The sequence below is a fragment of the Tripterygium wilfordii genome, chromosome 18 (assembly GCF_013401445.1).
Source record: "Tripterygium wilfordii isolate XIE 37 chromosome 18, ASM1340144v1, whole genome shotgun sequence".
Taxonomy (NCBI): domain Eukaryota; kingdom Viridiplantae; phylum Streptophyta; class Magnoliopsida; order Celastrales; family Celastraceae; genus Tripterygium; species Tripterygium wilfordii.
Genome location: NC_052249.1, coordinates 116,399 through 136,255, shown reverse-complemented (window position 1 = coordinate 136,255; position 19,857 = coordinate 116,399). Strand labels below are relative to the sequence as shown.

Here is a 19,857-nt window from a genome sequence, read left to right as displayed (position 1 = left end):
CAAGAATTCTCACTTGTGCAGTGGGAATAAATTAGAAGAATCTGTCCTTTTGTATAATGCAGCAAAGTATGGCAATTATTAACAATTTCAATACTTAAGCATATCAAGGGAAAAAAAAAGAAGACAAATTTATTACCAAAGCAGGTAATATCTATTACGTAATGTTCTCCGGAATTTGCAATGCCGAGAAAGCTATATTGAACATGTTGGAACATTGCTTATCGAAAAAACAAATGTTAGAACATTTTTAAAAAAGAGAAGGAGAAGCTATTTCTTGTGATTATAAATTGTTACCATTCCATAAACCACTAAAGTGATCAAATATGTGGTAAATAGACTATCCTCCTCTCTTTTAAAAAGTGCAAAAAGGAATCTAATACCAGTCAGCCTAACAACCACGCTCAGCTTAATTGAAGAAAAAAGGAAGGCTATTCTACTTATTCTTTAATCGTCCCCCACCCTTCCCAACCATCCTAAACTCATAAAAACCCCCCGTCTCACTTGAAGAATTGAACTTGGATTTCCCACTTTCTCGAAATACCAAGTAACCATCTTTCGCTCTACAAGGTTCCCCTGATTTCCCCTAAACTCTCGGGTGCTTCTCTTCGGTTCAGGTAAGGCCTCGTTAACCCTTTCGCCTGTCTATATCAAAATCATTGTGTTTTCTTTTTTGGGGTTTCCTTGAATGTCTTTCATTTCATGTAGAGAGTCAATAAGGGACTGTTGTTGGCTCTCGAATTGTTGGTTTCCGGGTCTTAAAACAGTTTTCTTACTGGGTTTTTTTTTTTTTGGTGATTATGATTGAGAATTATGGGTTTTCTTATTTGATTCGGATACCTTTTTGTGTCGGTTGAGGAAGCAAATATCAATTCTTGTTCTTTCCTGTTGTGGCTTTTCTTGATTGCTTTGATTGTATAGGTCTGTGTCTTTGTGTTTGTCTGTGTCTGAGGGATACATACAGTAGTAATAGGCGGGTATCATTTTGGATTTGAGTTTGTAGTGTGTGCAGGGTCAAATTGGTTGGTTCTGTGTCTCTCTGGACTTGAGGTTTAGGATTTGTCAATTATAGAAGTGATGATTATGGTACTGTAAGATGAAGAATAGAAGAACAGCTGTTTTCGAAGGAGATTGGAGGTATGGTTTTTTTTTTTTTTTTTGATATTATGTATGTGGGGTTGTTGGGGTTCCTCTTCCAATAATTTCTGTGAAGCACATACAAATCTGGAAATTGTCTTTCTCCAGGAGAAGAAGACCTTACATTAAGTCTGCAAGTTGTTTTCTTTACTTTATCTTTTCATTTTTGTCAAATTTAGATTCATTTGAACTGATTTTACTGTTATTATGTGCTTAACTTCTCTTATTGAAGGTTCTTTCAAGTTTTTTAATGTGATCTTTTCTTCGGGTGGATGATCAATGTTAGGATTACAAGAATCAGGCATTGAAAGAGCCTCTTCAAAGACTGGCTGTTCGTTGATCTTCTAGAAAGAGAGCTGCGAAGGGATTCAATGTCTGGGAACATGTCATCCTCATCGTCAGAAGTGATACCTGATGACTTACAAATGAGGCTGGATTACCTGGAAAATAGAGGTGATATTCTTTTATTGGTATCATGCTTTTAGTTTTCAACTATTGATTATGATATTTATTCAAATTTGCTTCCTGATTTGTTTACCACGATGAACATTACTCTTGTTTTGTTAATAGTGCCCTGATTTGGCTACTTAGGAGATCGTATGTCTGGACCAGTTTTTCGTTCTTAACTCGTAAACCTTTTGAATTATTTTCATTAAGTTGTTTGTTTGGATGATTGTATCTAATGGCCATCTCTTCCACAATGAAATATGAAAATAAATTTGTACTATGGTATGGAAGAGTTTATGGCTTGTTATACATAGTTGAAATGATTAACTTGTTTCTTTTATAGCATCAGAAATCATCAGATTTCTTGATAAACTTTTGATCGGCATTGCTATCATAGCACTTCAACATGATAGAATCTTATTTTCTTACCTAATAAGAATGAACTACGGGCATTTCATTCTTATGATAGTTACTGTGTGATTTTATTTTCTCATTCACCCCAGTTTCCACCCCCTGAAATATATATATCAAAAATGTAGTGATCTCAGTAAAAGGGATCCCAGTCATCCCAATAATGAATATTGTCCCTTGATTGATGTAAGTGTAGGGGCTCACAAAACTTGGTGATTAAATGAGAGAGTGACACATCCTTTACTGGGATAACTGGGATCCCTATCACTTCTGTGTGTATATATATATAAGTGTGCCATGTGCAATTCATTGGCCCCACCCAGATTGATGAGTGCTTATCTGTTTCATATCCAGGGATGTCTTGTTTCCATGTTCGCGTCACTGTGTGTGTATGGATGTTGATGCTAGTTATGAACTACAAATGTAGTATTTTTGGTCTCTCTCTTGCTTTTTTAATTCTCATGGGCCTCAGAGTCCTTGAAAATTGCATGTGGATACATTTATATGTGGGCAAATATCTTCAATCACTAGGCTTGGCTTCCTCATCCATAATCCTATTAAAGTCTGTACATCAAACTTTTTGGCTGCCATCCTGTGTACAACTGCCAAACGTCTTTCTCATGTGCAGTGGCATTTGCAAGGCTATTATTCCCAACTGAAGCCAGGTTAGCTATGGAGAGTGCTGATGCAGATTCAACCTCCGTGTACATCGGCCTTCTGGCTTCAAAATCAAAAGGTTCATGTGGGAATTTAAAGGAGGTTGATCTGAATGAAACCCCTTCAATGCGGATCAAAAGACTACAAACGAGACTGCAAGCCCTTCGTAAAACGGGTATCGTCTACTCTACAACCTCTATATTAGTGATTTTATCTGAGTTTGTTGATCTTTGATTTTTAATTGCCCATGTCAAAATTGCCTGAGTTTATTGCTTTATAACGTCAAACATTACAATCAAGAGCATGAGGGCCTGGCTCTTCCGCAACTTTAATGTTGTTGCATTGTGACCTTGGTGTTATGCTCATGCTCAGAAACTTACACTCTGCATGTGGGGCAAAACTACTATACTCCACATTGGCAAAAATATTGTTATTTAAATGAGCTTCACAGCAACATCTGTGCATTAGTTCAGAGTTATATTCATAGAAAACTTGATTGACGGAGACATTCCCAGCAATACTCCAAATCCTGGTAAATATCAGATTTTAAAATTCACATTTTTATTCTATTTACTTTTTTAGGTAAATTCTTCACTACGCTTTTGGACAAAAGAAAATTTTCCACCCTGTCCCTCAGTAGCTTCCTCTGTTCCCTTGAACATTTGCCGAGTTTTCTATGATCACAGTGGAAACAGGTCGGAGGTACTTCCCCCACTGCTCAGCAGTACTCGATAACTATTTGGATGATATGCCCGATGTTCGGTACCTGGAAAGGGGCACTTCAGAAGAGCAGGAAGTTAAGAAGATGCGTTTCATGGAACTTAAAGACGAAGTGCAGAAGGCGTTCTACAAGGACATGGCCGAGAATAGTCGGCCAGGTTTAACATCCTCCTCCTTATCTTCATCGACTCTGAAGGAGGGTATGAATCACGAGGTCAGGAGAAAGTAACTTACAGAATAACTAAATCTCCTTTTCATAAAAATCTGAGAAGGATTTCAGAGTTTTGAATTTTGAAGAGCCTGATTTCTCTGCATAACAGCATTAGGAAAACCTTAGTGCCCAGTGATACTTTTGAGCTTGTTTGATTGAGCACATCCGCTTTTGGTTTTTTTTTTTTTTTTTTTTTTTTTTTTTTTTTTTTGTGTTAGATGTAATATTTATGGAGCCAATCCCTGTAAAATTTCCACACTTGAAAGGAGTTATTCCCTACTACTTCAGTTAATAACATTTTCTGTTGGTTTATATATTGTGCTTGCTTGAACATCTCTAGAGTACCCAACTCTATGGAATGAGTCAAGTAATGATCAAGGATTTACTGGTAAAGTTATGTCGCCAACGACCAACATAGTCGTGGTCGTGGGTTCAAATTAGCATCCATTACGAGAGCTTTGTACATTGTGTTTCTCAGCCTTATATTAGATGATAATCAAGAATTCTGATTTGTGCTGTGAGAATAAATTAGAAGAATCTGTCCTTTTGTATAATGCAGCAAAGTATGGCAGTCATTAACAATTTGAATCGTGTCAACTTAAGTATATATCAGAAGAAGACAAATTTATCACAAAAAAAAAAAGAAAAGAAAAGAAAAAGGGTAATAACTATGTAATTTTCTCCAGAATTTGCAATGGAGAAGAAAAGGCTATTTCTTGTGATCATAAACCACTAAGTGATCAAATATGGATGTCGTTTTAAGGTCATTTAAACTGGTAACCTAAACATTAATAGATTGTCCTCTTTGTTTTAAAAAATGCAAAAAGGAATCTAATTACAACCAGCCTAACAACCACGCTCAGCTTAATTTAACCATTTTTTTTTCCAAATATTCCCTTGAAGAAAAATAAAAAGAAAGGCTATTCAACTTATATATTTTTTTTTTCGATATTTAATCGTCCCACCTTCTCAAGCATCCTAAACTCATGTAAACCTAAAATATTTGAACCATCTCACTCACTTGAAGAATTGAACTTGAATTCTCCGCTTGGATACTTGAATCGTCCCAATCTTTTCAAATACCCTAAATTCATAAAAACTCCAGATATATAGATCGTCCCACTGGAAGAGTTAACTTGGATTCTGGAGATGGAATAATTCAGGCCACCCCTGGATGGAACATGCCAAGTTTTGTATAAAAGCCTATTTGGACTTGCTCAAGGCGAAAGGCCCATTGGTTCTTTGCCTTGTTTTGTTGACCACGCAAAACCAACCTTAGTACCGTACTAATTTATTAAATTAACTCAATTAGATTAAAGAATATTACTATTATATAAAATAAAATCTGATAGGAATATATATAAAAACAAGCCCATAAGACACGCACCAAGTCACCATCTTTCCCTTCGCTCTACAAGCTTCCCCTGATTTTCCCGAAACTCCCGGGTGCTTCTCTTCGGTTCAGGTAAGGCCTCGTTAACCCTTTCGCCTGTCTATGTCCAAATCATTGTATTTTCTTTTTTGGGTTTCTCTGAATGTGTTTCCTTTCATGTAGAGAGTCATTAAGGTACTGTAGTTGCCTCTCGAATTGTTGGTTTCCGGGTCTTAAAACAGTTTTCTTACCGGGTTTTTTTTGGTGATTATGATTGAGAATTATGGGTTTTCTTATTTCATTCGGATACCTTTTTTGTGTTGGTTGAGGAAACAAATATGAAATATCAATTCTTGTTTGTTCCTGTTGTGGCTTTTCTTGATTGCTTTGACGGTATAGGTCTGTGTCTTTGTGTTTGTCTGTGTCTTGAGGGATACAATAATACGTGGGTTTCATCTTGGATTTGAGTTTGTAGTGTGTGGACGGTCAAATTGGTTCGTTCGGTGTCCCTATGGACATGAGGTTTAGGATTTGTCAATCATAGAAGTGATTATTATGGTACTGTAAGATGAAGAATAGGAGAACAGCTGTTTTCGAAGGAGATTGTAGGTATGGATTTTTTTGGTATTATGTATGTGGGGTTGTTGGGGTTCCTCTTCCAATAATTTCTGTGAAGCACATACAAACATGGAAATTGTCTTTCTCCAGGAGAAGAAGACCTTTTATTTTCTCCAAGTCTGCAAGTTGTTTTCTTTACTTCATCTATGCATGTTTGTCAAATTTAGATTCATTTGAATGATTTTACTGTTATTATGTGCTTAACTTCTCTTTTTGAAGTTTCTTTCAAGTTTTTTAATGTGATTTTTTCTTCGGGTGGATGATCAATGTTAGGATTACGAGAATCAGGCATTGAAAGAGCCTCTACAACAGTATTTGGTTAAGGATAATGCTGTTTGTTGGTCTCTAAACGAAACACAATGGCAATGAAATCTTACCAAAATCAGGCAGAGATGTTCTTAAAGGATTATTTACTCGAAGATTCTTTTATGCCATTCACTTCTATAATTGGTGGCATTTTTGCGTGCAAGCTGGTTAGTTATCGTTTCTCATAATGTTTCATATTATTACATTTTCCTTATCCGTTCAGTTACCGTGCCTTTCTTTTCAGGTTTACGATCTTACGCAGTTAATGAGTACTATTTACTTTAAAAGCTATTCCAACCTCACAAAAATCCAGCGAGTTGAGTGGAATAACAGGTGGTTTCAGATATTAAAATAGTTAAATTTCTTCATCTCTTTTTTTTTCAATGTGAGTTATTGATATTGTCTAACCTATTATTGCAGGGCCATATCGACTATCCATGCCCTGTTCATCACAACCTTGTCGTTATACTTTGTCTTCATGTCAGATCTCTTTTCTGACGAAAGACTTGCTGGACTTATTACACTTCGAAGTTCTGCGCTGTCTACATTTGCACTGGGGGTAAGAACAATTAAATTATTTTCCTCCTTCTAATTATGACATGGGACTTGAGATGGTATTAATTAGAGTACCTTTTTCTTCATTTCTCATCCATCTTTGAAAACACAGAAGCTTCTGAATACTGTCTTGTTTTAAGCTTAAAGTTTCCTTTGCTTTTGTACTAGACATGCATACATACGACTCAGGCTGTAGTTTTCTAGCCATTCATAATTTGTAAACAGAAGCTAAAAGCAGAATTTCCCTGTGGCTAAAGTTTTGTTGATTGTGCTATGAAGGCGTCAAATTTCTCACACTCCAAAAGATGAACCTCTTATAGCTTATACGAATTCCAATTTTGGCTTGCCATTGCTGTTGGCGGCATTAGTTCTCTGAAGATATGGCTACCTTCTATTTTACACTATATGAGTATGTGTTTCATCTTTCCACACGAATGTATCTGTAGAGGGGGCATCTAAGGCTTGTTTCTAAGTGACTTTGTGGTCCAGTTATAGAGAGTCTGGAACCTAACATCCTTTTGGAACCTCTGCTCTGTTCCAATAATCTCTTAAGTCATGTTTTGCATGTGATTGGAGTACTAACACCAACCCCCAATTGGCAAGTACTGGTATATAGATTAGGCGTCATTTTAATCCTCCAAAGGGGGAACTATTCAATCCCACCAAAATGGGAGAGATTGTAATCCAGAGGATAAGTATAAAATCTTATTGGAGTTTTAGATACATGGACTCTCTCATCTTGTTGTTCACACAACTTTATCTTACTCGATTGCTGTCCTTGCTCGCTCATGAACTACCTGTTCTTTTGTCGTTTGTCATAGCTTTCTTGTCTTTTGTCATATTTCATGACCATCTGCTTTCTGGTCATTTCTCTGTCATTTTGCTGCAACTGGAGGATTCCATGGATATGCCAAACAAGTATATTGTGTTCTATTTATCAACTTTTAAAAAGAATGGAGGATACTGTTTCTGATGAATTTTATGGCCTAGGTGGAGAGAGTCCAGAACCCAACACCCATTTGGCATCTCTCTCTGTTTCAATAATCTCTTCTGGAAAAATGTAAGGATGATTCTATGTATGCTCTAGGTATCTGTTAAGAACCAGGCCAAGTGCGCGCCCATACACACACCCAACGGGCCCATACATTCCTTAACCAACCACACAAGCCCAACCACTACCCACATGTGGGCTGGTTGTAACCAACAAGCCCAATAGGTCACTACCTAGAAAACTTGTTGGCTGATTAAAGAAGGCATTTGCCCTCCTTATAAATAGATCACAAGTCCCCTATCTAAGCAATGTGGGACATTCGTATCAGTATCACTTTGTAGAAAATTGATCCTAAAAGCTACTGACCATGCCACCATGTTTCTTGAAATCTTTGCTATATTAATGTTTGCTCAAAATTATGCCATCAACTGTGTTTGAATTCCTATCTGCATTGTTTCCTGTTTAGCTCGTTTTCTTCTAATTGTACTAGATATATGAATATTCTATTATGTGTCCTGCATATGTTCATTGCCTTAAGTATTTTCTGCTTTTTTGTAATCAAGAAATTTTACATCTCATTCTTCTATACAATTTGACAGATTTCTGTTGGTTACTTCATTGCGGACATTGGGATGATCATTTGGTTTTATCCTTCTCTAGGTGGAATGGAGTATGTAAGTTCATTTCTGTAGGATGAAGAGTGTCAATTGAATTAGGATGCTTTCTTTTTCTTGCTTTTTTGTCATCTTCAATATTCATTTCAAATTTTCTCTCCATGGCAGCATTGTCTAGTTGGTGTTCTGCTGGCCATGTGCTTACAGAACTTTTTTTTTGTTAGTTGGGTTTGCAGTAGAATTTTCATCTTCTATCATGATATTCATATTGATCTCACCCATGGTTATGACATCACTATTTCAGGTTATTCATCATCTACTATCTATGGCAGCTGTAGCTTATGCTATGTTGACAGGGGAAGGACAAGTTTACACCTACATGGTTCTAATATCTGAGACAACGACCCCTGGTGTCAATCTGAGATGGTAATTTCGTATCAACAAAGCAAGTTGATTTCTGGAATCATGACATTTCCATTCTTTATGCTTATCTTGTATTTCATAGGTATCTGGACACAGCTGGAATGAAGAAGTCTAGGACATACCTTATTAATGGGGTTGTCATGTTCGTTGCTTGGCTGGTAGGAGAAATGAATTCTGAAAATTTTCATTTTTCTATGCTATTGTTTGTTTGAGGAAGATCTTCCACAAACAATAGCATTACTTTGTCTATTTATCTTGGACGTGTTTGCTAAAACATGAACCTGTTTGCAGGTTGCCAGAATACTCCTTTTCATGTACCTGTTTTACCATATCTACCTGCATTACGATGAGGTAGTAACTACGTGCAAAATTAATGCTACGTAATTTGAACAACTTAAAAAAAATTGTTATCTTTTGTAAATGTTGATGTTTTAAGTCGGCATGTTACCGTTCTGTTTACTTTTGGAACAGTTGAAGGAATTGTGTGGTTTTGGGCGGCTTTTGATATTTGTGGTGCCTGTGGTGCTATCCGTAATGAACTTGATGTGGTTTTGGAAGATAATCAGGGGATTGAAGAAGACTTTAGCAAAGCGGCAGTGAAGATTCTGATAATGGAGGATACTGAAAGAGTCATAAAAACTAGTGTTGATCTCCATGCAATGTAAAATACCTAGAGGTGTAGTAGTTGAACTGGTTGATCAACCATGGTTGCCGAATCCAATAAGATTCAGATGCAATGTAAAGATTAGCGCTTCTCAGAAATTGCTTCATAGTTTTGATTATCATATTTAACCAGGATTATGGGAACATCATTTTGGCTGGAAATACCAAGGTTGAGCTTGGAGTTTCGAATATCTGGTTGCAAGTACCAATGTTTGCTTTCAACCATGATGGTAAAGGTGAAAGCAGAACAAAAACTCAAATGTTAATTCATTATGAATTCTCGCAGTACTGACTAGCTAATCCTTGTAAACATTTTTATTAGTGTAGAAACTATATTAAGTAGAGTAGCCATTTGAGTGTGTAGTACTTTGTGTGGATGGTGGCTATGTGAAATGGTTTAGATGGTTAATTCCAAGTTGATGTGATGGGTCTGTGATGAAGTAGAATATTGATGATGGTTGATGCTGATAGAGAGGTCTGTTCCTTGTGCACTTGTCATTGTGGGAGAGCAAGTAGTGAAGGAGAGTGAGAGCTCAGCCTTGTCGTCTTCTTCCTGAGACCTACCATTACCAAAGCAACTGCTTGAGCTTGTATCCTGCAGCAAAACAGAGCAAGAAGCTAGTGAACATGGGCTTAATTTCCTGAAGATGCGATGAGAGATTTAAATTATAAGCATCAGTATGTGTGTGTATATTCATGTAGAAAGTATTATTTCACCTCTTGGTCATTGAGCACCCCAGCTTTTCCATGATATTCATGTTTTCCTTTCAATGGGCTCCATTCTCTAGTTCCATCTTCTACTGGCCTGCAAGATAAGATGATTGAATTGGATCATTAATTAAAAGTTCGTCAGAGTGTCCCTACTCCCTACTCATTTGACTTTCATCTTTGACTTGGCAAATTAAATCATATATAGTAGCTAGAATTTGGAAGATGGACACATATACATAAAGTTAATCATCTTATACAAACCTGTGAGAAGGGAAGACCCTTCCAAGATGTTTAAAGCTTGCTTTTTTTACCCGCGAACTCTTCATGTCGACGATGCCATTGTTGTGACCTTTCACAGCACTTCTATACATCTGAGCAGGTGCCACACACACACACACACATATTCATCATTCAATTTATTTCGTGATTCTTTTGAGGTTGTGTGAAGCAGTAAAGGTTCATTAAAAATAATAGTATTAAACAAGTAAAATAATCATAATAATATTTTTCTTTCGCGCGCACATCTAACATATATATATATATATATAAGCCTAAATTAAGCTTAAGTAGTTGCATGCGAGTGACAGCCCCAAAAACATAACATTATTTGTATATACATGTTCCTTTTTGTCTTAATCTCATCAAATTATATATATATATATATATATATAAACTGATTAGGTACCGAACCAGCAATATATAATGCATTAATAGCTCGTTATCCCTTGTACATATATAGCTTAGCTTGATAATACCAAAATTATCTCCACCCAAATGGCATATCACACTAGGGCGATGTAATATTCATCTGCTATCGACCGAGGACATCAATCGAAAAGGCATATATAACCGACAAGATCACACAAAGGATGACATCCGAAGAGAAGGAGAGAACCTTGGCACCACCAAGGAGCCCCTTCCTTAAATTTCTGAGCACACATGCTCGATCGGTAACCAATGGTGACCAGATATCCTAAGGAGACTAAGTGTCCAATGGAGGACCAATTCTACTCGGAAAATGAATCAGGATAAGATTTATCTCCCTTTAATTCCGCAGATCATGGAGAAGAGATCTACTCCTATCAATATTATAACTCCTCCAACTCGTATGAAAGGGGACCTCCACTACAGGTAAAAGATTCCAAGTTTTACACTCTTGCATGTTTAGTTACTACCTATTTAAGAAAAAGAACTCAAAGCACTCCATTTGATAGCTACCAACTTAAGCGTTAGAGAGGTCTTCCGAACAAACCCTCGGGGCTTCCTATAACGTAACTTACATGTACTCCTACATGTAGGTAATCCGTAGTAGAATTGAGAACAGCTTATGACATCTGCCCTACCATCTACATCGTTAAGCCCGAGGATTGTTTTGGACGTCATCATAGCTTATACCTAATTCTCCAAGGTCATATTCACATATAACACATGTAGCCTGCCCTATATAATTTCAACATTGGTTAGTATCAAACCTAGCAGGCTAGAATCTGATGTATAAAGAGACAAGGGAATTGAAAGAAGGAAATTAAAAAAAAATGTATATTTATTGTATTTGAATTTTTCTCTACAATATTAATCAAGAATATGCAGTTTCATGAGTTAATTATGGTGGAGTTAGGGCAACAACTATTTGTGAAATTAATCAGTCGATCGATTTATATATGTTAAAGTTTTAATCATCGGAATAGATCGATTATGAATGATAATTCTCTTTTGAGTTTAGGAATCGATTTTGTCAATTAGGTCCTCGATCAAACATATGTTTTATTTCTCACTAGATAAAACCTTATAGCAAAACTTGCTAGCTAGGACTACCAAGCTAGCTAATCGATCAATTAGGAATTCATGAATATATATCTGTATACTTGTCAAGTACCTGGAGATGGCTTTTGACATGAGAAATCCTGAGTCCTTTCACTCCCATCATCTGTAGAATCTGCTTAGGTGTTGCTTCTGTTAAACCCAGACAACAAAGTTAAACAAAACCATCAAATTAATTAAGATATATATATATATATGTACATGTATATAACACTTACTGTAAATTCCACCGAGGCGATCAACAGCTTGAACAAAATTATGATGAAGGTGAGGCGTCCAGCGGAAACGAGGGAGCTCTGATTTGTTGTATTGTCTCACTCCATTTCTCTTCATATTATTACTTCTCATGGCTTCTGATTCTTCAACAGCAACAAACCTCATCATCATCATCATCATACATATATAATACAGCTGGAAACACATACAAAACAATATAAACTACTCTCTCTCTCTCTCTCTCTCTCTCTCACTATATATATATGTTCAAAAAAGTCCATGCACATGTGTGTATATATATTGGCATGTCTATGACCATGGACTTTTGGGAACACCTAATTTGGGGAGACTGTTCAAACTTTCTAAGTGCATACGTAAAATAAAATAAAAACACCTTTTTTTTTGGTGTGTGAGGTTGGCGCAGCAAAAACCCTAGCTATTATGGCTAGGTTGAGGAATTTTTTAGGATGACCTCTTCTTAATTTAACATTATGATCTTCTTCTCTTTTATAAGGATTCTTTCCACACACCAAGTCATGATCATTACTACTGAAAGGCACTGTGGCCAGGGGAATAAACATGGGTTAACAAACACTATTTTTTCTTCTTTTTTAAATTACTTTAATAAGCTTTAACTTTCCTCGTATGCATATGTGCATGCATGAGTTTTTGTAACTTAAAATCGGCTTTAAACCAACCAACCACCCCCCTCCCCCAAAGCATTTACTCGAACAAATAGTATATATACTGTATACACACATTGCATTGCATGTAGCTCAGACTTCAATAAAAACCGAGGGTATATTCAACGTATGAAAAACACCATAACACAAAATATATCGTCGGATTCATTATAAGAAATACTACACATTTATGATTTTTTTCATAATTTTTTTAATTTTTTGGTACACTGATTGGGTCCCTAATCCCAAAATCTCATTAAATATTGTATCGACATAAGAAATCATTTTTTTCCCCTTAATACATAGTTGTGGATTATTAGGAGATCAACACGTGATATTTGAGGAAAATGCAATTTTGAGCAATTACACATGTGCCAAAAACCTAGGTTTTGGCTTTTAAAAGTTTTATATGTGGGATAAAGGGCTTCAAATTGAGAAAGTAAGTAGGAACACAATTGCAAAAGTCAAGAAGAGGAGTGGTAGCAGCTAGTAAAGAAGCAGATTAATTAAAGAGAATGTATCTTTTTCTCTCTTCCTCAATCAAATTCCTTGTTCAATTAAAGACGGTGCCTACTTTTGGACTCAACCATCTGTCTCTATCCCATCATATTCCGTGTTCTATTCAATATTTCCCCTCTCCTCCATCCAATTTCAATGTGCAAGAAAATCAAGGGTAACGTACGTACCCTAGCAAGCTAGAATCCTAGAATCATGCATATATACATATATTTCATTATACATACACACAAATTCTCCTATGTGAACTAAAAATGTTGATCAACTTTGTGAACACAAAATCTAATAATAAAAGTGGGGACCATACATTTGTTGTGAGACTCACCTCCTCATCTATGATTGAAAACAAGTTCACAAAATTGATTTACACTTTTGATCCACATACAAGAATTTTTGATATATATGTGTGTATATAGTCATCCATTCCTCTTACTTTATGATTCTTATTTCAAACCTTTCTAGCTATTCACCATTCAACATCCATTTACATAGTATTATTTTATTAATTTAAAGGACATATGCAAGTCTATATATATATATATATATGAATCTCCTCATTAGAAGATTTAAATAAGCGACCATATATAGAAACGAATGAACCAATAATATGGTAACATAAATTAAGAGAAGAAACCCATTTATTAATTCTTTGATGAAAGTGACACGTATATGTCTTCAATATATATATATATAAATATATGTATATATATATATATATATATATAGAGAGAGAGAGAGAGAGAGAGAGAGAGAGAGAGAGAGAGAGGGGGGACGCACAATTATTAATCTACCTAAACTGATGATGCCACTAGCCCTTATCTCTCTTCAGTCAAAAGTGGAATCTTTGAAAATTCTCTGGTCTCTCTCTATCTATTGAGGTTGAGGCAATTCTAAGTTGTAATCAATAATTGAGACCAGAAAGCAGAAGCGATTACTAGTTTGGCAAATTAAATTTTGTCACCTATAATTTAACTACTATACTTCACTTTTGTTGGAACTTTTTCAATGAACACATGCAAACAACTATGTCTATACATACATCTCTCTTTAATTTATTGCAACTTAAGAGAGAGTGTAATTTTTATATATAAAAAGAAAAAGGATATGCATATGATGCGCCCTCAATTATACCGCCATTGCAAAAGTTGTGTGGAAATTAAAACAAAAGTAGTAGGCATCGATCTGACGGAACTAATTAGTTGAGTTTCCAAAGCTCTTACCGACCTTCACATAACATTAACATGTTTCTTTCTACCATTCTAGGGAATATATATACATATATATATATATAGAGAGAGAGAGAGAGAATATATATATATATATATAAGAAGAAAAAGAGAGGGTAGAATATATAGGGCATCGGAAGATATATGGCCTAGGATAAATACATGTGTATATATGCTGGCATGATCATACCAGTAAGACAGACAAGACAGGAAAACAGCAACAGACAGATGAACTCCTTTCTTAGAACCAAAATACAATATCTAATTGTTATGTGTTACAACATATAATTGGTCCATGCCAATATGGCTTACTGTTATTTGAATTCAAGGAGCAATATGAGAAGAGAGAAGCTGGACTAGCTTGTCTCTGTAGGTAGCTGGTATTCAAATTTAATTGTTCAAGGTTGTGGAACAATATATTAATCTATGGTAATAAGACTACATATATATAACAAGCTAAGGTATTGGACCTAGCAAAGTTTATCGAGCCTGGTTTCTGGCCCTGTTTTTGGTTGTTAATTATTCAAAATGGGCTACATAAGAAGCCCATTTCATTGACCATATTATAATTATTTGGTGCATGCAAACAACTCCATTAATTATGATATGAGATATAGGGCAGGGCAGGGCAGTGGAATGTCTGCAATTTCAAGTAACACATGGAGCTTCGCAAACAAAGACGCCAAAAATGTTATACATATACACTTGACACAATAATATGTTTTAATAATACCAATAGATCAAGGTGAAAAGAACAGAAAAAAAAAAGAGATTTGAATCACCAAATGATGGAGATGGAGATGGAGATGGAGATGGAGAAGGAGAGTGGTGGGCCTACACAATTTGTATTAAAACCAAATTAAGTGTTACTTACTATCAATAATTAAGCCGTCAATCGCGTTCGCAGGCCCAATTGCTTAACGGGCCTACTGAGAAGACAGACAGACACACACTTGTAGCGCGAGTACCATGCTATCGCGTGCAGAGAGAGCGGGGGGCCTTTCCTTTCCCTCTTTTGATTACAAGTTCAAATTTCAAAAACAGACACAACAACCCCCCTCTCTCTCAATTCAGTGATTGTTTCGGGAAAAAATAAAATAAAAAGAAAGAAGAGAAGCGAAGCGAAGCGGAAGAGAAAGATAAAGAGAGGGGGTGTGTCGATGATATGCGCATTGTTCAAGCGCCAGTTAGGGTTTGTTTGGAGATCGATTCTCAGGTTTCTTACCAGATCCTTTTTCAGAGCCATGGGCATTTTCCTTGGATGCTTCCGTGACAGGCACACTCGCCGCCGTCGAGGAGGCGTCATCGCCTCCGATTCTGCTTCTGCGCTATCCAACTCCACTGTACGTCATTCTCTTTCTTTCTTTCTTTCTCTTTTGTTGCCGACAGAAGAAGTATATAATTTTGTTTCTTGTTTTCCCTTTTCGGTAAATTTTTTTCGCAAATTCAAGTTTTGTGCGATCGTTTTCATGCCACGTATGTTTGGCTTCATCTTTGGTTGCCAAGAAAATTGTTTTTCTTCGTATTTTACCCTTTTTGGTATAAGAAATGGACAAAGGTGGTGTCTTTTTGTTCACGCGTGCAGACATGTTTCTGTATTTGTTGGATTATTTGGAATCGAGACTGTATTTATTTTGTTCTTCCTTGTTTGGTTGCTGAGATTTGCTAAATTTTCAGAAGAAATGCAAATTGAGCTTATGAGTTGAAATCACTGTACACTTCCCTTAATTTGCGGAGAAAATCAAAACCAAATATAAGAAAAATTATGTTTCTTTTTGGCCTTTTGATGTGGTGAAAGACCCTTATGGAGATAGAAAATGGAGCTATCAGATAGCTTTGCCTAGTTAATATTAGGCAATCTAACATTTGAAGAGACAATTACAGCTGAACTAAGAGATGTTGTGGTCATTATCTATTTTGTTGTTTGGAAAGCTAGCAAAATATTCAGAAGCACTGGCATGAGTTTCTGAGCGTTGTTTCCTTTTGCACATAAACAGGAAGTGAGTTCTTGCCATTTTTTTTCTGCTTTTAAATAGATAACCAACCTAATTTGCTTCCTGTTGAATTTTCGTGGTTGTATCATTTTTGAGGTTGCTTGAAAGTCCAAGATACGCATGATGTTTACTTAATGCATAATGGAATTCATTTGCTGATTCCGTGTTGTACTTATTGATTCAGGAGACTGTTGTATCAAAGAATCGCCTGTCATCCTTATTTTTGTCGGAAGGTATAAATATTGGCATTCCTGCATCGTTAATTCTGTTATGATTTTGTTGGTCCTTATGTCAAATTCTATCCTTATTCTTTTTGATTATTCTTAATTTTGCTTAATGGAATTTTGATACTTTCTTCCCTCAATAGAGAAAGACTATTCTCCTGGCAGTGGAAGGGGAAATTTTTGTCTGGAGTCTCAGCAGATTGACAAGGAACTCAAGGAAGAGGTATTTAATTGTGTTTCGGGAGTAATGTTCTTTTGCATATTTGTGCAACTATCGGTCGTCAAAAGTTTTGTAAATTGTTGTAATTTTAAGGTTCAACCACACCTTCATTGGATCACTCCTGATTAAATAGCTGACTATGAAAAGCAAATTGTTGTTTAATTCTTGGATATTTTACCTTATAATTTTACCATTTTATCAAATCATGTTAGTCTTTTTGACTTGCTTTTCTTTAGCATTATCGATTTAAAATTGCCAGTTGAAAGCTTTCTTCTTGATTATGTTTTTGCAGGCCAAGTTTCTTAAGGCTTGTGGTACATTGCCGGAGACTCCTGCTGAAATCCGAAAAGCCTCTGAGCAGTTGAAAGGTTCTTCTCTTTGCCACAAAGGTTCAGAGCCTTTAGAGTTCCATTCCTGGCTATCCAACTCATCAATCCAGAAGCTGCAGTTGGACAAGCAACTCGATCTGCCCCGTACTCCTGTTAAGCTCGGTGAAGAGTTGAGAAAGGACTTGGAATCTTTGGAGCAAACCCCTTGGAGGTTGTATTTTTAACCTTACTAACTGTTATCAACTAGTTGATAAACATTATATTACTCATCCAGGGCACGTGACCTACTGACATGGAATGAGTTTGTGGTGTTGATCAACCTAGTCTATCTTTAAGTTGTATCACCCATTAGCTCATGAAACTAAGTGAGGCCATCTAACTAAAAGTCTTTTTTGTCTTGGAAAATGAAGAAGAATGCATCAAGTTGTTAAATATGCTGCCCCTTCTGATTTTGGTGTGGTGAGGTCTCATAGAGATCTGAATACTTTGCGTGCATCTTTCATGGACGTTCATACTTTTTAATATGCCTTAAGGTTTTTCCAACAATCACACAACTGCCTATGTTGGCTTCATGCCATTTTTTTTTTGTAGCTGCATATCCAATGTGGAGAACACCAGGACTTCTATCAATTCTATCCAGGCCACTGAAACTCCGATTACTAATGTGGTAAAGGTTGCTGCAGATGAGCCTGATACTGTTCAGCGTGGGAACAAGTCTGTGCATTTTCAATGTGATATCGATGTATCATCCTCTAAAGGTTCTTCATCTGAAAATTCTAGCCAATATTTTAGGGGACCTGGATCTCCAGGTGATCTGAGTGTATCAAAGCCGTTACCTAATCCAACCCCATTGAAGCTTTCAGATGATATGCAAACTCCGGGAACCGTTTTTCCTGCAAACCTAGGAAATTTAACAGATGGCAAGCCTCGGATCAGATCCCAGTATGTCTACTCAGTCTCAAATCCAGTCGAGAATATATCTCAGTGGAAGGAACTGAAGAAAGGCAATCCTAGCTCCCATCAACTTCCAGACGAGCTGAGAGAATCTATTGAGCTGCCAGAGCACACAACTGCTATGTCAGAAGTGACTTCAAAAGAAACATCATTTGACAATGATGTGAAGGTAGATTCAAGCTTGTCTTCATGGCTGAAGCCACCTTCTAACAGAGAGCGCCACTTTGGTAGAACTCCTGGGGACCGGCCTATCATTGGGCTTGTTGCTGCTCATTGGAATGAGAATGAGCAACCTCAAATCTCGCCCAAGTGGTGGGATGGGAATGGAATCCCAAATTCAACTAACAAGTATAAGGAAGTATGTTTCAGGGCTTTCTTGTTCCCTTATTGTTTGCCTCTTGGAAGCTGCATTTATGAAATCTTCTGTTGTTGCAGGATCAGAAAGTAAGGTGGCATGCAACACCATTTGAGGAGAGGTTAGAAAAGGCACTATCCGAAGAGAGTTTCATTTCTCAAAGGTATGCTCGCTGCCTCGTGTGCTGTTTTTGGATTTCAATGTTACTTTCTATTGCTAGCAGTAGATTAAATAAAGTTAGAAGCTAAATTTGCTCTTTCTCCAAAAATCTTCATTCACTGAAACCGTACGACAATTTTGCTCTTTTTTCGCATTGATATTTGAAATTGTCTAGAGACTGTGAGATGTAGCAAAATCTATGTTCATAAATATATAGAGTTGCATTGGAACTGCTACCTAATCATACGTCTAAAATGCACGGTTCGTGTTGTGGACCTCAGACCTCATAGCTAGAGAATTAGGCTAAGGAACGATCTGATCTATTAGTTAAAAATAACCACTTGGGTCCACTCTCATCTCAATCTATTTAGTGATGAGTAGGATTGGGAATGCAATTTCATAGGGTCATTGTTCCAAGTAAAATTCTCATCGAAAGTACAGTCAATTTTCTATTATTTTGCTGGTGTAAGTTTGTCTTTACTTCCACTTGTATATGTATGAACTCTGACTATAGTTTTGTGAATGATATACAGGAAGCATGTAGATGGGAGACCCATGGTGTTTGATGATTGTGATGAAAATGACACTGCTGTTTCTCAGTTGCAGCGACCTTCAACGCATTCTAAATCAGTTGTATCATTCTGAAGAATCCGTGGAAGTGCTGTTGGCATGAGGTTTGTTTCACCATTTGAGGATGGAGGAGAATGTAGTCATGTTCCTTTAAACATGAAATGAAACTTTTGGGTGTTCATATTTGATTGCTGCGAGGAATCCTTGAATGAGAGCCCATTCCAAAACTGTCTGTGTGGCAAGCAAGGCGTGTAAAATGGTTTAGACGAGTTGCTTATAATAAATACACTATGTACATTGACCATGCGAGTCTTGGATAAATTGAGCTTCAAGTTTTTTCAACTTCCACAATATGTTTACTCAACCAATTTTGTAAAAGCAAAGGATTTTACCAATGTTATTTACTATGAAAATTTAAGCCAACACAAGTCACATTATCCAACCTCATTGGACTAAATCTGTGAATTCATGAATCATGATCCATCAGCTCATGATTTGGTATTGTGTAAAATGGTAAGTCCATTTATAATGAACTTGATCATCCTTAAATAATTTTTTCTTTCTTAAGACGAAAACTCATGGACCTTTGACCCTTGTAAACTTAGATATTTGGATCGCTTCACTCTCCTCAAACACTCAATAAATCGTGAGATATTGACGTGAAGAGTTGAACTTTTCCCTTAATTGAAAAGATTTATTTTCAACCAACTAGACCACCCCTAAATGGCTAATTGCACTGATTTATTTAAAATTTTCC

At 36.4% G+C, this 19,857-nt stretch overlaps 4 protein-coding genes across 7 annotated transcripts; 3 read left to right on the top strand and 1 right to left on the bottom strand.

The window, feature by feature from the left end:
- Nucleotides 1–385: 385 nt before the first annotated feature.
- On the top strand, nucleotides 386–3,892 carry LOC119984049 (BTB/POZ domain and ankyrin repeat-containing protein NPR1-like). Of its 2 annotated transcripts, XM_038827805.1 has the most exons (5): nucleotides 386–614; nucleotides 1,010–1,134; nucleotides 1,421–1,587; nucleotides 2,621–2,824; nucleotides 3,336–3,892. In XM_038827805.1, exons 3-5 carry the CDS (start codon nucleotides 1,506–1,508, stop codon nucleotides 3,596–3,598), a joined length of 549 nt encoding a protein of 182 aa, XP_038683733.1. In that variant the 5' UTR covers nucleotides 386–614; nucleotides 1,010–1,134; nucleotides 1,421–1,505; the 3' UTR covers nucleotides 3,599–3,892. The 2 variants fall into 2 exon arrangements, with proteins under 2 accessions (XP_038683733.1, XP_038683734.1); XM_038827806.1 differs by lacking the exon at nucleotides 1,010–1,134 and having other exon boundaries at nucleotides 387–614.
- Nucleotides 3,893–4,920: 1,028 nt separating this feature from the next.
- LOC119983370 (TLC domain-containing protein 4-B-like) lies at nucleotides 4,921–9,313 on the top strand. 2 transcript variants are annotated; one of them, XM_038827055.1, is made up of 9 exons: nucleotides 4,921–5,045; nucleotides 5,844–6,043; nucleotides 6,121–6,209; nucleotides 6,297–6,435; nucleotides 8,022–8,096; nucleotides 8,341–8,462; nucleotides 8,542–8,617; nucleotides 8,751–8,810; nucleotides 8,931–9,313. In XM_038827055.1, exons 2-9 carry the CDS (start codon nucleotides 5,930–5,932, stop codon nucleotides 9,057–9,059), a joined length of 804 nt encoding a protein of 267 aa, XP_038682983.1. In that variant the 5' UTR covers nucleotides 4,921–5,045; nucleotides 5,844–5,929; the 3' UTR covers nucleotides 9,060–9,313. The 2 variants fall into 2 exon arrangements, with proteins under 2 accessions (XP_038682983.1, XP_038682984.1); XM_038827056.1 differs by lacking the exon at nucleotides 4,921–5,045 and adding an exon at nucleotides 5,130–5,561.
- Nucleotides 9,314–9,372: 59 nt separating this feature from the next.
- On the bottom strand, nucleotides 9,373–12,096 carry LOC119983371 (probable transcription factor KAN4). The gene is made up of 5 exons (XM_038827057.1): nucleotides 11,873–12,096; nucleotides 11,710–11,786; nucleotides 10,095–10,204; nucleotides 9,840–9,927; nucleotides 9,373–9,717 (listed from the first exon to the last, which is right to left on the bottom strand). Exons 1-5 carry the CDS (start codon nucleotides 12,075–12,077, stop codon nucleotides 9,520–9,522), a joined length of 678 nt encoding a protein of 225 aa, XP_038682985.1. The 5' UTR covers nucleotides 12,078–12,096; the 3' UTR covers nucleotides 9,373–9,519.
- A 3,200-nt stretch (nucleotides 12,097–15,296) lies between these two features.
- LOC119983705 (protein JASON-like) lies at nucleotides 15,297–19,464 on the top strand. Of its 2 annotated transcripts, XM_038827397.1 has the most exons (8): nucleotides 15,297–15,638; nucleotides 16,474–16,522; nucleotides 16,657–16,736; nucleotides 17,026–17,273; nucleotides 17,654–17,820; nucleotides 17,926–18,374; nucleotides 18,452–18,534; nucleotides 19,064–19,464. In XM_038827397.1, exons 1-8 carry the CDS (start codon nucleotides 15,456–15,458, stop codon nucleotides 19,173–19,175), a joined length of 1,371 nt encoding a protein of 456 aa, XP_038683325.1. In that variant the 5' UTR covers nucleotides 15,297–15,455; the 3' UTR covers nucleotides 19,176–19,464. The 2 variants fall into 2 exon arrangements, with proteins under 2 accessions (XP_038683325.1, XP_038683324.1); XM_038827396.1 differs by having other exon boundaries at nucleotides 15,298–15,638; nucleotides 17,654–18,374.
- The last annotated feature ends 393 nt before the right edge of the window (nucleotides 19,465–19,857 follow it).

Bases quoted from the DNA above. Each gene is read 5' to 3' on its own strand.
- LOC119983370 (XM_038827055.1), top strand. From the start codon at position 5,930: ATGGCAATGAAATCTTACCAAAATCAGGCAGAGATGTTCTTAAAGGAT. The intron at 6,436-8,021 runs GTAAGAACAATT...ACAATTTGACAG, and splicing joins TGTCTACATTTGCACTGGGG to ATTTCTGTTGGTTACTTCAT. The intron at 8,618-8,750 runs GTAGGAGAAATG...ACCTGTTTGCAG, and splicing joins TCATGTTCGTTGCTTGGCTG to GTTGCCAGAATACTCCTTTT.
- LOC119983705 (XM_038827396.1), top strand. From the start codon at position 15,456: ATGATATGCGCATTGTTCAAGCGCCAGTTAGGGTTTGTTTGGAGATCG. The intron at 16,523-16,656 runs GTATAAATATTG...TTCCCTCAATAG, and splicing joins ATCCTTATTTTTGTCGGAAG to AGAAAGACTATTCTCCTGGC. The intron at 18,375-18,451 runs GTATGTTTCAGG...CTGTTGTTGCAG, and splicing joins CAACTAACAAGTATAAGGAA to GATCAGAAAGTAAGGTGGCA.
- LOC119984049 (XM_038827805.1), top strand. From the start codon at position 1,506: ATGTCTGGGAACATGTCATCCTCATCGTCAGAAGTGATACCTGATGAC. The intron at 1,588-2,620 runs GTGATATTCTTT...TCTCATGTGCAG, and splicing joins GGATTACCTGGAAAATAGAG to TGGCATTTGCAAGGCTATTA. The intron at 2,825-3,335 runs GTATCGTCTACT...CTATGATCACAG, and splicing joins GCAAGCCCTTCGTAAAACGG to TGGAAACAGGTCGGAGGTAC.
- LOC119983371 (XM_038827057.1), bottom strand. From the start codon at position 12,077: ATGTGTTTCCAGCTGTATTATATATGTATGATGATGATGATGATGAGG. The intron at 11,787-11,872 runs GTAAGTGTTATA...TGGGTTTAACAG, and splicing joins TCGCCTCGGTGGAATTTACA to AAGCAACACCTAAGCAGATT. The intron at 10,205-11,709 runs GTACTTGACAAG...GCACCTGCTCAG, and splicing joins ATGTCAAAAGCCATCTCCAG to ATGTATAGAAGTGCTGTGAA.